Source organism: Borostomias antarcticus (genome assembly GCF_949987555.1).
Source record: "Borostomias antarcticus genome assembly, chromosome: 24".
NCBI classification, from domain to species: Eukaryota; Metazoa; Chordata; class Actinopteri; order Stomiiformes; family Stomiidae; genus Borostomias; species Borostomias antarcticus.
The window spans coordinates 5,561,938-5,579,437 of record NC_140257.1 but is presented as its reverse complement, the minus strand read 5'-3'; the positions used below and the strand labels follow the sequence as shown (position 1 = coordinate 5,579,437).

The window sequence follows — 17,500 nt, the reverse complement described above, 5'->3', positions numbered from 1 at the left end:
CTATGTCCCCACGTCACCGGCCTCCCGTGGCCATACGTTTATCTCATCTAAAGGTGACCTCTATGTCCCCACGTCACCGGCCTCCCGTGGCCATACGTCTATCTCATCTAAAGGTGACATCTATGTCCCCCTCAGCTAACTGTGCAGACCAAAGCTAGTGTTTGTGAGTGTGCAGTGATTGATAAAGCTGGGAGGAGGATGAGAGGAAGAGGAAGAAGAGGAAGAGGAAGAAGAGGGAGAAGAGGAAGAAGATGCTGTGAGAAGGTTGAAGTTGGATGATGAGAATCGTATGTTCCCTTCCACTATAGTTTGAATGGACTCAACATGCTGTAAACTTTTGACACTAGTGTTCAATCAGTGACCTTTGACCCTGGTGTTAAATCAATATTGGTCACTGACCATCCGCTGCCTTAGGGAAGGGTCTGATTCCAAATAGACAGTGATGACACTGGACGACCCTGGACGACCCTGGATGACCCCGACCCCCAAACTATCTTCCAGGGATAGCATTCTCTAACCTCAGAAACAAACCACAGGTTATTTCATATCAGGTCAGGCATCGGATTATTTCCCCTCAAAGTGAGAGACAGTTTCACCATTAAAATATAATAACGTTAGACACATACTGTAGCATTGAGGGCAACCTGCACTCTTTCAATCTTAGGGCTTACTGAATATAACTGAAAAGATATTATATTAGAGTCTTTTAGCTGACGCGTTTATGGAAAGCAACTTAAAATAGTTGCATTTAACATAAAAAGTCAGTGTACTACTAACTCACAAGTGCATCTTCTTTTTAAGAAGGGACTAAGAGCATACTGTAGTGCTGAAGCCAAAGTGCAAGAGTAGCAGACTAAAAATATAATGTGCTTAAGAGGGAGGACCCGGGTAGTTCTTCTTGAATAGGTGAGTTTTGAGCCTGCGGCGAAAGATGGGCAGTGGGGAATTCATTCCACCACTGCGGGGCCAGGACAGAGAAGAGCCGTGACCGTGTCGATCGATTGCAGGGGCCTCGGAGTGACGGGGCAACTACTCGCCCTGAGGTAGCAGAGCATAGCGGTCGGGAGGGGGTGTAGGCCTTGACCATGGCCTGGAGGTAGGAGGGAGCTGTTCCTTGCATTTCATTACTGCATACAAACTGCTACAGGGAGCCAGTGTAGAGAACGGAGAAGGGAAGTTGTGTGGGAGATCTTGGGGTGGTTGAGCACCAGGTGAGCGGTAGATTTCTGGACCAGTTCCAGGGGTTGAATGGCTGACACCGGGGCTCCAGTAAGGAGGGAGTTGCCGTAGTCCAGGCGGGAGATGACAAGAGCCTGGATGAGCACCTGCGCCATTTCGTCAGTGAAGAAAGGGTGAATCGTCCCTAGAATGACAGTTGGTCATCCAGGGTCACACCCAGATGTCTTGCAGTCGAAGTTGGCATCACCACCGTGTCGTCAATGAGCTTCTACTCATGCGTGATCGAGAGCATCCTGACTGGGGATATCACCACCACACAGGATCACAAGGCCCTACAGAGAGGGGTACGGTCAGCTGAACGAACGTTAGGGGAGCCACTCCCCCACCTTGAGGACATCTACACTAAGAGATGCAAGACCAAGGCCAACAGGATCCTGAAAGACCCCAGACACCCAGGACATGGACTGCATACATATATACAGGGGTGCATCTCAGAAAATTACAATATTGTGGAAAGTTCATTATTTACCATAATTTAATTCAAAAAGTGAAACTTTCATATATTATAGATTCATTACACATGAAGTGAAATATTTCAAGGCTGATTGCCTCCATGTTGCTCCACGTTGATGCAGTAATTTGTGCAAAAGGAGCCCCCACCAAGTACTGAGTGTATAAATGAACATATTGAACATACTGTACAATCATACAGATTAAAACCAAAAAGGCTGGAAATATTTCACTTTGTTTAATGGATCTAGAACACATGAAAGTTTCATTTTTTGAATTAAATTACGGAAAATAATGCACTTTTTCACAATATTCTAATTTTCTGGTATAGGGTATTACTTCTTGTGTGATTTGTAAATGTTGTATTGTAATTTATCTGTAATGAGCACCTCTCAGAGCCAGCAGCAACATTTCACTGTGACTAAACAGTACATTACATGTGATGAAATAAAGGATCTCAAATAAAGAATCTTGAATCTAATATTTTAGCTCGTCTCATATTGGGAATACTTTGAGGCTTAAAGTGAGCGTTTTTGGCTGTGTTTTTCCATGCAGGGTGATGTGAGGCAGGATTAACCCGGAGCGATCTATTCATAGCCTGGCGCCCTGTCTGTCAGCGTGTCCTCCGGGGCAGGAGCGTTTAATCAGATTACTTTTGGTTTAGAGGAACAATTCGGCAACCCACCACAGAGCAGAGGCCAGCTCCCAGCAGCGCCTGCTCCGAGGCATCCCTCTGGGGTCAGGGGTCAGCTACTGCTACTGTGAGTCCATCCCTCTGGGGTCAGGGGTCAGCTACTGTCTGTGTGAGTCCATCCCTCTGGGGGTCAGGGGTCAGCTACTGTCTGTGTTAGTCCATCCCTCTGGGGGTCAGGGGTCAGCTACTGTCTGTGTGAGTCCATCCCTCTGGGGGTCAGGGGTCAGCTACTGTCTGTGAGTCCATCCCTCTGGGGTCAGGGGTCAGCTACTGTCTGTGTGGAGTCCATCCCTCTGGGGTCAGGGGTCAGCTACTGTCTGTGTGGAGTCCATCCCTCTGGGGGTCAGGGGTCAGCTACTGTTACTGTGAGTCCATCCCTCTGGGGGTAAGGGGTCAGCTACTGTCTGTGAGTTCATCCCTCTGGGGTCAGGGGTCAGCTACTGTCTGTGTGAGTCCAAAGACAAACTGCCCCGATGTCAGCAAAATGAGCGTAGACGCACCACAGAAGGAAACTACAGAAGGAAACCCTTAGTGGGGAACGCTGCTGTTCCTTCAGGTCTGGTGAATAGGATCAAAGGTCAACTCACCAATACTACTGTAACGGTACGTCTGAAGCTAGGAACTGTCCACAGCGGTCAAGCCTGCAGATTGTGTGCGCAGCAGCAAAATCATGACAAATGTTTGTGGTATTCAATGCTCACAGACTCAGAGCTTTATCTGTGTGTTCCTCTTCCCCATTACTATCCATCTAATGACAGGCTAATCAAGTTTAATAGCAACAGCACTTCCTCTCAGGCTTGTGTGTGGGCATGAGAGCTGTTTACTACCGGTGCATGTGTGTGTGTGTGTGTGTATGTGTGTGTGTGTGTGTGTTCAGGGAGGTAGGGTAAGGAAGACAGTGTGTACATGGCATATCATCAATCAAACGCAATCAATAGCAGACGTGTCTCTGGATGGATGGACTACCAATGAGGTGCTTTAGAAAACAACTCTGGCTGTTTGTCGGGTCAGTCGTCATTGACCGTTGGCCTGTGAGATTCTGGGGCCGGTTTTGTTGATCGATTCTCGGAAAGGGACGGGAGGTGTACGGTAGATGAGCGATGCTGTTTACACATGCTCGCTGCTTTCCTCTGCTCACCTCCATTAAGATGCTGTGAATTTCAATAAGTGACATTCCTGGCTTTAGGGACCCTCTTCTAAGAAACTAATCTATGATAAATATTGTTATATATATATTGTATTATAATTATTTTCGTGCCGGACAACATTCCATAGTGAGTGTTAACTATCCTGCTTGTTGTAGTGTAAATTAATTTTCAATACATCCCGCCTTGAAATATTGAATGATAATACGATGTGATACAATATACAGTACTGCATCGTCCCCTTAGGGAAATGTGTCTTGGACTTCAATACCGCGCATATATAGATTGCCTCTATACAGAAACAGAAAACACATGTACCACATATTGCACATAATACATATATTGCACATAATACATATATTGCACATAATACATATATTGCTCATAACCCGTATTGCATGTACCCAGTGAAAAAAACACCTTGACCCATTGCACAACCCCCACAACCTCACTTAACACCATTCAAAGGCTGGAGTTCATTTGTTTTTGTTTGTTAATCCACGTTTAGACATGTTCTCTAGAGTTAGCATGATCAGTTCATCTATAGGATGCAGTAGTTTCATACTGTTAGGTATTGACTGTTTTGTGGAGACATTTATTTTTCTTTTACAAACATTATTTAAACAGCCAATATCAGATGTTGTACTGTACATTTTTAATTCCAGAGTAGTATGTCTGTAGAATTGGTCTCACAGTGTAGAACATGTCTCTATTTAGACATATAACAGCAGTATATTACAGTTTGTATCCTAATACCGTATGATTGATTATCGTCTCTGGAGAATTATGACTGTCTCCTGATTTATACTGTAGCCTACTGTATGAACGCCTGGTGTGCATGAATGCAATGCATGAATGCATTTTAAACTCACAACATTCTAGACTATGCTACTAGCCAAGAAAATATACCCTTGATTGCTAAATCCCATGTTTGATAGGCACTTTAATGGTGGTGTGATATGTGTATTTGGGCGTGTTAGTGTGATCAGAGATTTGAACACATCTTTAATTTTGTGTGTAATCGCGGATTGTTTTCCCTGTTACAAAATGTAGCCATGGACATCCACCCTTGTCATCCACCCTAGTCATCCACCCTAGTCATCCAGCCTAGTCATCCACCCTAGTCATCCACCCTAGTCATCCACCCTAGTCATCCAGCCTAGACATCCACCCTAGTCATCCACCCTAGTCATCCACCCTAGACATCCACCCTAGTCATCCAGCCTAGTCATCCACCCTAGTCATCTCGTGAGCAGTTGCAGCCTATCACATACTTCAGATCCTGGAGTTGATATTAATATTAGATTAATTAATGATTTAAAAAATGACTAGCTGATTGGCCGGTGTTTCAGCTAAAGTACATCCATGCTGTGACCAAATCTCTCATCCATGGTGCTGTTGCTTTGGTCTGAGTCCGAGATAACCACACCCCATTTATTTGAATATAAGGATTGGTAATGTGGCATTGCATTATGAAATGTGGCATTATGAAATAAAAGTGTTCTGAAATAAATAAATGTGTCATTATGAAAAACGTAATTTTGAAATAGAAACCTATTTATTTATGTATTTATTTAACTAATTTTTATATTTATATATACCTATATGTATATATTTATTATCTCATTTATTTATTTTAAGATTTATTTCATAGGCATATTTATGTATTTAATTATGAATGTATTTAATTATGAATGTATTTAATTATTTGTGTATTTATTTATTAATTAAATTTTGGCACATATGGTATTCCATAGCCCTGGACCTGTACTTGCTTTTATTATTGTTTCCATTTCTTTCCAGACATTAATTTTCTACTATTCTATTTCTTGCCAGACACTTATCTTGAAAGACTGCTGAGTCGTTGCCCTCTCAGCTGCATGGCTCGTTTTCTCTCTTGTCTCCCTACGACTCACTCTGTTCTCCATGTTTAGTAATTAATTACTCTTGACATTATATTCCTTCAGAATAGAGACTTTTTTCTTGCTATAAGGCATATCAAAGCTGTATTTGTATAGCACATTTCATACACAGAAATAATAACACAATGCGCTTTACAGAGAACAAGGGAGGTGGGCATACGACCCACTCTCTACATATTCCAGAGGGAAGCAAAAAAACAGTATCACCTAGGGGCCAGATAAGTGAGCTGTAAAAATTCTTCCCTGACCTCTCTCAATGAGATGATCGAGTAAGCTCCTGGAGTATGTTTGTCTAATGACATTTATAGAGCAATAAATTATATTAAATTACATTTTCAGAGCAAAAATGGCTAAAAACATCATAGGAGAGACATGGCAAACACTGGTGTATGTCTGTGTGTGCGTGAGTGTGAGTGTGCCTGGGTCCAGATACCCTCTCTTGCGCCAGTCAGTGTAGGCTTACTTTAGCCGTCTCTCTCCAAGGAAGCGAATCAACGATGTGTACTGAGTCAAAGTGTATTTCTATACGGCCTGTCCCTTATGACGCTGTATTAGTGACACCATGGCAGTTCCCTCGGGGCGGTATCACGGCGGTGTGTAGAGAGAGAGGCCCATCTCATCTCGCTAGTGTAAACGTTCCTCTCACGGCAGGGTCGTGGACATGTGGAGAACCCTGGCCACAGGCCACAGGGAAATGATCTGGCTCCAAATCACCGGTCGTATTCCCCGGTCGGGAACATGTGATGTTGAGAGAGAAAACTAGCAGTGGTGAGGGAAGATGGATGAAACGATACTTTTACAGAAAGACATCTGTCACTCACGGGATGAGCTCCTCACAGTGCCGTGCTTTTCTCAAAGGTCTATCAAAGGTAGACCGTCATGGTTAGCTTGTGTTTTGGAATATGTTAACATTATGTCACTATACACTACAATACTGTAGGTGCTTTTCTTTCCAAGTACTGTCTGATACTGTAGCTGTATTGAATCAGTGTTTTATCATGACAGAATTTACAGTACAGTACAGTATAGCATTTTGCAGACAAATCGCTACATTTGTCTCAGCGCCTTGCTGCTTACTGCTGCTGACAATTCGGCGTTCTGAGCATATTGTGACGCGTCTCAGTTTTCGTCTCTGCTCATGCGAAATGAAGCGGCATTTGCATCCTTATGGATTCTTCCGCGTGTCATTTTAGCTGTTAATCCAATTTGCGGGCAGGCAGGCAGATACAGCAGCCGAAGTGTGATCCAGGAAGTGACAAGAACCGTCTTGGCGGCTGGGGAGCTGAGCTTCCCTGACTGAGACGGAACGGGCGGAACGATATGGATCTGATACAAGGCTGTTATCTACATAAACAAGTGTAAAAACAGCATCTATATACATGTAGCACTCGCTCTTTCTGACTGTCGAAGCTCCTAGCTCTGCCAGTTGCCCTTGTGTGATGAGCTGGGAATCGCAGACGCCATTTTACATATTACTGGTTGGGTAGCCTGGGTGGCTCCTTTGAAGAATCCTGCATGTGTACATGAAGGCTTAGGCCAGGCAGCTTCTGTCCCCGCAGGAATCCCCTCACACATCAGAGATGTGCATCACCATCTACCATTCATTATTCACACTTATTGTTCTGCTATAATGGCAGTTTGTACAGTAGACTGCTAATGTGCCAAAAATGCTTGCATACTTTACTTAGAATACTTTTTATTCCTCGTCCGTCCTTATCTATATTATATTTATTATAGATGAATAATAATTAAATACTATTTATTTGTTTTAATTACTGTAACTACTCATAAAAATCATGCAACAAACAGTGTTAAAATATGTGAAGTGTTTTAATATCAATCAATCAATCAAAGCTTTATTTGTATAGCGCATTTCATACCCAGAGGCAACACAATGCGCTTTACAGAGAACAAGGGAGGTGGGCAGACATCCCACCCCTACATATTCCAGAGGGAAGCAAAAAAACAGTTTCACCCGGGGGTCAGAAAACTGTAAAAATTCTTCTCTGATCTCTCTCAACGAGACGATGGAGCAAGCTCCTGGAGTAAGTTTGTCTACCGGCTAAGAACATTTATAGAAGAGCATAAAGAAGTCTGTGGAACTCCAACCAAGGTAACTTGGCCCGATGCTATATAATGCAACCTAGTGCATAGAGTAGACTGGCTGCAACTTGTAAATGACACCACTGAATTATTGACGCCAGAACAGTGTCTGGATTTATTGTTAGAACTGGCCGTTAGCCTAGGTCTTGCATCATTTTGTTTTCTCAAAGGCAGCAACTTGCTAATTAGCATGCAAGCATGGCGAGCAAGAACCCCTCTCGAGCAGCTATTGGTTGACTGCATCATGGGGACAACAGCCTTATACTGTACCTGAGCTGTCTACACAATCATTTAACAGCGGTGAATAATGTCAACAACATTTTCCACATGGTAGGCTCCAGTATATCATTGTGTAAATGTTGTTAGTGGCTTATACGTCATTACTAGGCCACGTTGCCCAAATAGATAGGACTGAGCTCATATTTGTAGGCCTATGATGTTGTGCTCTCCTCGGATGGCAAGCTTAACAAGGCATCGTTAAAAACCTCCAGATCGGCATTCTCCCTAATGAGCATAGAGAAGAGCTCCATGCTGTTGGCCTTTGCAACAAGCCAGCACGCTCTTTCCAAAACAACATGGTCGCCACAGTAATTACCATGACTGTTTTTTTTTTTTTCAAGGGACGCTGATCATGAGGGGATTAGGAACAAATTGAATGTATGATGCTGTCTTCTGAGAGTGTCACGGTACCGAAGACTTGTCTGTTTTCAATGCCCGAGATGGTGCCTTTAGATTGAGAGACAGGGACTTGTGCGTTATTGTTAGGATTCTCTTAAGAGCATGATTGTGAGGAGAGGGTGTGGTGGGGAGAGCCAGAGGTAAAGTCAGGGTAGCTAGTTTTTCCCTAGTCTCGCATAGCCAGAGCTATCTCCACACTACGGTTACGCTGTCTGGAGGAAAGTCTGGCTGGACTCATTACCATTCGGGGATACGGGGGGGGAAACACGCTGTATTTCTTTAAACAATCATCCTCTTCGGCTGAGCTTTTGCTAGGTTGTTGTTTCTCCTAGTTTGGATTGAATCTGATTGGGCCGGGATTCAGATCCGTCGCCACTGATTGGGCAGTATTAAACAAATCACAAGGCTTATCCCCAAAACCTACATCAGACTACATTTTCCATAACAGTGTTTCTTGTGACTGTGCTGGTTCAGTGACAATGTTGATTATTTTAACTTGATCTTTTTATCTTCTTCAGTTGAACTGTGCTCAACATCGTTGCAAACAAGCGCCTGTTCTCAGTGATCTTCGAGCAAACTGTGGGCATAATATCGCTATTGCAGAGCAAAGAGATAAGATGACAATGCTATTACATGGTAACATACTGTACACACATATTGGAAGTTTTTTTCATGGTTTACATGCACTGTGATCAATCAGTGATCAGCACATCTTCAGGGAAATCATGAAAGTAGTTTCTTGTAGATCAATAACATAATTCCACAGTGGAGGACTAAGTGCACTGACACTAGATGAAGACAGGCACATGGCCAGAACCTTAATGGAAACTTTAATCATTTCAGCTTTGGGTGTGTATTGATATTTTATTTTTTATTTTGTTAATGTTCAAATCAATCAAAAGGAATGATTTATAGTATGCTGCATGTACAGTAGACCTTGAATGGTTTGCTGAATCAGTAATTGATTCATCTTATTTATTTATTTTTTCTTTAAAAAAAAAAAAAAACAATAGATTATTTTAATGGCCGTGAACTAATGATCAACAAACTATTGGTAATGTCTTCTGGAAGATCATTTTAAATACAGCCACGTATCAGCCGTTGCTACAGTAAGAGAAAGGGGTTGTTTTCTATTAAAGTCAGCTGACTCCAGGGTTGTTGGCCTTTGTGACTCTGCATGCTAACGGCTAACACACCTTATTCATAAACATACCATTTTTTCCGTTCTGCTTCATTTATTTGAAGTCAGACAAAAATAAAACCCTGCTGCTTGCTAATTTTAGTGTTGTACACTGCACACTCACATCTCAAGGGCTTTGAACTCATCCATTGATACCAGCTCTTGTATAATGATAATGAGGACGACAGACCTGTGCTAGCGCTCGATGTTAGACAACTCCCAGCATCCATGCATGCATGCGCTCATACATCAAACAGTCTTTGTAGAGGTGGAGATGTGAGCACGCAAAGACACTGCTCACTTTGATTTGGGGGTATATACCGTACATACACACACTCTGCATACACATACAGTACTACACATGACAGTGTGTACCTGCACACAGACCCTTTATCCTTTCTCACACAGACACAGACACACACACACACACACACACACACACACAAACACACACACACACACACACACAAACACACACTGTCTCTTATCCTCTTATTCATACACACACTCAAGTGCACATGGGGACACCCTCTCTGTTACATACTCGAACGCACACACAAACAAACCTGTTTGGCGCTGGTGTGCACACCCAGATGCCCTCTCTTTAAACATGTTTGCCTCTAACGTTGTTTGGATTTCTCTAATAAAAGGCAGCGGGAATATGGAAGCAGGTGTCGGGACGTGGGCATGAACCTGTTCGGGCTTGTTAATACCCACTCTCAGGGGTATAAACCTGACTCCTCTAGAGGAGTCCTTTGTCTGCGGTGTGCAGAAACAGCCACTGTTGCCGTGTCTCCGCGATCCAAGGGAGACACGGCTCCATAAGCTCCTCCCCCACGCTGCCTCAAAGGCTTTCAGACCTCCATCAGCTCCTCCCCCACGCTGCCTCAAAGGCTTCCAGACCTCCATCAGCTCAGTCCCCACGCTGCCTCAAAGGCTTCCAGCACTCCATCAGCTCCTCCACCACGCTGCCTTAAAGGCTTTCAGACCTCCGTCAGCTCCGCCCCCATGCTGCCTCAAAGGCTTTCAGACCTCCATCAACTCCTCCCCCACGCTGCCTCAAAGGCTTTCAGACCTCCGTCAGCTCCGCCCCCATGCTGCCTCAAAGGCTTTCAGACCTCCATCAACTACTCCCCCACACTGCCTCAAAGGCTTTCAGACCTCCGTCAGCTCCACCCCCACGCTGCCTCAAAGGCTTTCAGACCTCGCTTCTTTAATGCAGACATCTCACATCCTCGTGGGAGAAACGCGGAACCCTGCAGCTAGATCAGCAGCAGAGCAGTGGAACGGGATGTTCTTGTAGGGTAGAACATACTGGATCAGAGCAGTGGAACGGGATGTTCTTGTAGGGTAGAACATACTGGATCAGCGCAGTGGAACGGGATGTTCTTGTAGAGCATACTGGATCAGAGCAGTGGAACGGGATGTTATTGTAGGTAGAACATACTGGATCAGAGCAGTGGAACGGGATGTTCTTGTAGGGTAGAACATACTGGATCAGAGCAGTGGAACGGGATGTTCTTGTAGGGTAGAACATACTGGATCAGAGCAGTGGAACGGGATGTTCTTGTAGGGTAGAACATACTGGATCAGAGCAGTGGAACGGGATGTTCTTGTAGGGTAGAACATACTGGATCAGAGCAGTGGAACAGGATGTTCTTGTAGGGTAGAGCATACTGGATCAGAGCAGTAGAACGGGATGTTCTTGTAGGGTAGAACATACTGGATCCGAGCAGTGGAACAGGATGTTCTTGTAGGGTAGAACATACTGGATCAGAGCAGTGGAACGGGATGTTCTTGTAGGGTAGAACATACTGGATCAGAGCAGTGGAACAGGATGTTCTTGTAGGGTAGAACATACTGGATCAGAGCAGTAGAACGGGATGTTCTTGTAGGGTAGAACATACTGGATCCGAGCAGTGGAACAGGATGTTCTTGTAGGTAGAACATACTGGATCAGAGCAGTGGAACGGGATGTTCTTGTAGGGTAGAACATACTGGATCAGAGCAGTGGAACGGGATGTTATTGTAGGGTAGAACATACTGGATCCGAGCAGTGGAACAGGATGTTCTTGTAGGGTAGAACATACTGGATCAGAACGGTGGAACCGGATGTTCTTGTAGGGTAGAACATACTGGATCAGAGCATCAAATGCATGTCTGAAGCAGGGAGATTGTCCCCCGTAGGGTTTGATGAGAAACGGCACATCGTTTACTCTGACTCTCCCGCTGGGATTCACTCATTCAGTCAGTTGATCTCTGAATGGATTCTTTACTGTTTCCTTAACAAATGACGTCATTATTTATGTATCAGAATCATCATTATTTGATGGATACATCAATCTATTGTGCGAATGCAACCTTGTGAGGAATAATGTATCTTAAAAAAACAAAAAAAACAAAGCACCAACATAGTTTTATCTACAGTACATAAATTGTAAGATTTAAAAAAAATTCAAAGCTTCTACTGTAGCTCTGGTATTACTGCGGTCCCCATGCTAACTCATGCTCCCTAAACGTTCCCTCACCAACTGATCTTGTGGCTCATTGACTCGTTAAGGGAGTGAACGACCCATCGATGACGTCAACAACTACCCTGCAGATTAATTTTTAACCTTCCCCTTGAGGCGGACTCTACTGTGTGTCGATCCCCTGTGCTCAGCGAGCCATAACAGCGCCACAGCCATGCGCTGAGTCATACCATGTAGGATCACAACTCCCACGGTCTCTCCTGCTAATCAAAGGCTTTAACATGAAAGGTTTTCATGTACTGTACTAGGCTAGTATACTTAAGTGTAATGTGTGTAGATATCAAACCTTGAGAATAATTTGAATTGGATAACATTTACCTTGATGTTTTTATCACACGTCTCCAGCTGTGCTGACTTGTCCTCGATATTGTGCCCCGGAGTGCAATATCATTTTATTACTGTAAGGCAAAGGTCACGAGGTGAAAACTGTCTTTATTGGGGGGGGGGGGGGGGGGGGGGGACCTTTAGATCGACCACTAGAGGGCGCTGACACAATTCATTTTTCCATTGCCAAGTACATTTTGCTTTGTACATTTTTAAAGCTTGGTGTCAGAGCTTGAGGTGTTTAGTAACTTGTTTAAAAATGAATCTTGCAGAGGGACTGTCAGACACTAGCCTCATGAGACCATCCTGATTTCACAAGCTCACATTCCGTTTCTCTCGCCAATCAGCCTGGATACTCTCCATAGAGATCCGTTTGTGCCAGATCAGAAAACGAGCGTTGGTTCTGAGGAATCTGAAACACAAAGAGCTAGGCTGGGCGGGTTTAGGGGTGATGACAGCGAGGAACGGTTGAAGTAAGACGTGATAGACGTGATAGACGTGATAGACACACGGTTCAATCATCTGCTAGGTATTTTTGAAAGTACCTGCCCTTTTCCAAACAGTTTCCAATGGATAGATCCCAGAAGCAATCCTCCCGATGGTTATGCAAAGCAAACCATTTGGCGTGTCAGGTCAGACTCTACCACTTACCAGGATTTGTTTGGCCACTAGATGGAGAAATTGGACAATCTCCTGTTGTGTGCTACCTGACGTAAAAGCTCAGGACTGTATAAGAATGCTCCCTCCAATATCCCAACAACTCCAGCTTGTCTTTTCACTCAAATGATATCTGTAGTATAACTACCTTCAAATAATGGCAGGACAACGGATATAAAATGAAATCATCTTTATATAGAAAAGGTGGTCACATTACATAAATTAAGGTGTGCTAACTAGCATTTTTACTTAGCATCTTTCTCTCACCAGAACAGGTGGACAGTAGGCATGGATGTATTAATAGAACTGGATACAGCCACTCCATTCACTGACCACTATCAACAATGAAGCCCTATTGAACCGCGCCATCTTGGCAAATTTGTAGTCATTTGACTATTTCCGGTGACTTTTGTACTTGCGCAGTTGAGCTTTTCTGTCCGACGCGCGTCCACGAAAAAGTTCACCTTTATGTGAAATGTAGACGCACGTTCCCGGCTCTCTCGGCTCTCCCCGCTTTGATTTAGCAATGAAAACCGGCTTGCATATTAACCTGTTTTTGTCAAATATATCCATTGGAGAAATTATTTTTTCATCCAGGCAGATTAGTTTTAACAGGTTAAATATAACTGAACATGTTTTGTTTGCTAGTAGATGGTATTCATTCCGTTCGCGATAACGTTATTGCAGCCAGGCTAAATTCCTCCAGGGAGCCAGTGACCGGCGAGTTGAAGAGCTTCACTCCCCGCCAGCAGGAGCTTTGGCCGCTGCTACCGCATCTCGGATAACCCGCTGAGTTCGTGGCTGCTATTTCACACTCGCCCTTGATCAATCCCAATACCGCTTCTAGCTATCGAATGGCCGACTGGTGTAAGATGGATAGCCTAATGTTAGAGAGAATGTAGGCTATGGTTATGTTAATAAAGCTAACAATGATGTTGTAACATGCATGCAGCACTGCCGATCTGAACGATTGATTCATTATTACCATGGATCGGTATTGGGATTGATCAAGGGCGAATGTGAAATAGCAGCCACGAATTGAGAAAGCTCCTGCTGGCGGGGAGTGAAGCTCTTCAACTCGCCGGTCACTGGCTCCCTGGAGGAATTGAGCCTGGCTGCAATAACGTTATCGCGAACGGAATGAATACCATCTACTAGCAAACAAAACATGTTCAGTTATATTTAACCTGTTAAAACTAATCTGCCTGGATGAAAAAATAATTTCTCCAATGGATATAATTGACAAAAACAGGTTAATATGCAAGCCGGTTTTCATTGCTAAATCAAAGCGGGGAGAGCCGAGAGAGCCGGGAACGTGCGTCTACATTTCACATAAACGTGAACTTTTTCGTGGACGCGCGTCGGACAGAAAAGCTCAACTGCGCAAGTACAAAAGTCACCGGAAATAGCCAAATGACTACAAATCTAGCCAAGATGGCGCGGTTCAATAGGCCTTCACTTTAGATTTCGAATCCTGGGGGCTTGACAGTAGGCTAACTAAACTCCCCACATGGTCATGTTCTACCTTTTCTTCCTTTCTTTGCAAAGCATTGTGGTAGTTGTAGTCTCACAATAGTTTCCTCACCAATACAATGCAAAATGCATCCGCAACATATCAAATGCAACACAAATACAATATCATTTTAACTCCTTCTTCTAACTGTAAATACTATAACAGCTTTTAATTAATTTCTATAAACATAAATCACGTAACCTATTAAGTTACAACAATATCTGGACCAGAAAGAGAGAGAGAGAGAGAGAGAGAGAGAGAGTATATTTGATGATGACAGTTAGCTCTATTTAGGGCTGGGTTGAAAAAAATTATTTTACAATTCAAAATTGATCTTTATTTGAATTAATCGATTCATAAATCCTGAGGTCAAGCTTTTAGTATAAGCCTTTTCCCTTGGATGCTTGGAAGCTTTAACCCTATTATTCCGCTGTGTTAGAGTAGCTATATCTAACTAACCTTATATGTTTTGCTAGCTACTGCCAGTAGCTAGTTCATATTATTTAGCTAGCTAGCTAACACATTAAACACTCATTATGATCATCTGAATCATTAGTCTGATCATTAGCTGACATTAGCTAGCATTGAAAAGACGAAAGGCACTAACCTCAGATTTTGCGGAAGTTTCAAAATAAAACTTCACAGAAAGACACTTGATTCTCCAGACTGGTCACTCACTGATTGTAGAGTCTATAGGGTTGCACAACTTGCACTACTGTATATTGTGTGTTGACCGCTGTAGTGTGTCATTTTAAATAAAAAGTAACTGCTTTGGGATCAATTCTTATGTAATGGCTTCCTAGGCTACTGATGGCTTTTTAAAATAATAATAATCATATAGGCTGCGTTGGGCTGCCTTGACGGACCGGAACACACAAATGTGGGCCAATAAGATTTAAGAAAAATAAAACGTTTTTTCTTTTCTTTTTTTTCTCAAAATCCTACCGGGCCATCGACCCACGCACAGCACTAGCCCACCGCTGGTCCAGTGTTCCCCATGGCCAATCCGCCCCTGATATCCAAGCAAAATTGGAGTTGTAACTGAAAAATGGAATCGGGAATCGGAATCAAATTATTTTGGGAAACATGCCTAGCTCTATTCCTTTATTTTTTACAGACAATACTAACCTAGGAGCATGCTAGGTTGTCTCTATCTTGCAATTTGGCGGAGTTTTCACTGTTGTTCTGTTTTGACCGTTTGTACAAAAACTGTTCATATTGAGGAATATGTAGAGGTGGGTCATATGCCCACCTCCCTTGTTCTCTGTAAAGCGCATTGTGTTGCCTCTGGGTATGAAATAAAGCTTTGATTGATTGATTGATTGATTGACAAGAACAGCTGTAAAAATGTATTTCATGCTGAATGTTGTGATGTGAATAATAGTGCTTGGTGTTACGTTGATTGGTGAATCATTCCTTGGCAACAAACAACAAGCCCTCTATGTACACCTTTTGCCATTTGGCCAATTTTACAACGAGAAGACCACCAATTTCACAACTGTACATGACGATGACATGCATCAGTGCTGGAGGACACACTGTGCACTGGTCCTTTCTGGAGCCTAATCGATGTCAACAAGTTATTTCTCACTTGTCTCATTACTGGCTTCTTACTGTGAAGTCTGTTGGTCAGTTAAATAGCCTACAGTGTGTCTGTATGGTCAAATAAATCAAACGTGTTCTTTCTGGAGCCTGGAAAGGGCACATGATATGAGAGATGCCATGTTCTTGCAATTTGTTTTCATTTGCAAATTATTCAGCCTAGTGCAGTCATTGTGATTATGCCAGTATAGCATGGTTTGGGGTGGGGGGGGACTAGCAAGGTTCAGCACAGCCAACCTGCATCCAGTGAGGTGTAGAACACAGATGGGCCAGGGCTCATGTGCTCACTCAGGAACTCGGGAGTGGAATGAGTTGCCTTTGACCACCAAATAGAGCTTGAACCGATGTACTGTGGTTTCAAGGTGAATGTTAGGAAATGGCTCCTAGAAAAAGCCTAAGAATAAGCTCGGGAGACTGGCAGTATTTTGTTGATTCTGCTTTTAGGATGTAGGTACAGTAATGTTATTATTGTTTATGTACTGTATAATGTTATGTGTCGACTCGAGACCAAGGACGGAATCGGACGGAAATAATTCTTCAACTTGTTGTCATCCTTGACATTTTTATGATGCGTGACTCGTCATCATCATGTATTTTAACTATTGTCTAATAAACTAAACTATAAATAAACTGTACTCTAACCTACTTCAGGCTTCAAAGTGAGGGGATGAGTTGAACTCTACACCCACGCCATTGTCTCTGGCTGTGCTAAAGAGTCTATGTGTTCCAATGAAAAAACACTATGTTGTCAGATTCTGTGTTTTTTCAGCTCCGGGTCAGAGACACACTGTTGTTATCATTATTATGTGTCCACTTCAGCACCCTTCTGCCCTGCCTCTTACCCCTTTGAAGTGCTCGTGAATTTCACCTTTGACCCTCTCCTGTTCCATCTCGGCTGGTTTCCGACTTATTTCCATTGAGCTATGATGCTCACCCGGTGGGTCGTGAGGTTCCACTTTGATCTGATCCTCAACCCTCCCCCTCCCCCGTCTGTCTCTCACAGGTGGTGGCACAAGCGGTGTTGTTCATGTGCATGAACACGGCCGGGATCTTCATCAGCTACCTGTCGGACCGCGCCCAGCGCCAGGCCTTCCTGGAGACCAGGAGGTGCATCGAGGCCAGGCTGCGCCTGGAGACGGAGAACCAGAGACAGGTGAGACCAGCCACGCTGGGAGACAGAGAGAGAATAAGAACCAGAGACAGGTGAGACCAGCCACGCTGGGAGACAGAGAGAGAATAAGAACCAGAGACAGGTGAGACCAGCCACGCTGGGAGAAAGAGAGACAATAAGAACCAGAGACAGGTGAGACCAGCCACGCTGGGAGAAAGAGAGAGAATAAGAACCAGAGACAGGTGAGACCAGCCACGCTGGGAGAAAGAGAGACAATAAGAACCAGAGACAGGTGAGACCAGCCACGCTGGGAGAAAGAGAGACAATAAGAACCAGAGACAGGTGAGACCA

General features: G+C 43.7%; 1 protein-coding gene across 1 annotated transcript in view; it reads left to right on the top strand.

The window, feature by feature from the left end:
* Positions 1 to 17,500, top strand: part of adcy8 (adenylate cyclase 8 (brain)) — a gene marked incomplete at both ends in the record, with an annotated part of 93,500 nt that overhangs the window by 8,570 nt on the left and 67,430 nt on the right. Inside the window, one exon of the mRNA XM_084458002.1 lies at positions 17,042 to 17,191. Coding sequence (XP_084314128.1) covers positions 17,042 to 17,191 — 150 coding nt within the window. The remainder of the gene's footprint in view (positions 1 to 17,041; positions 17,192 to 17,500) is intronic.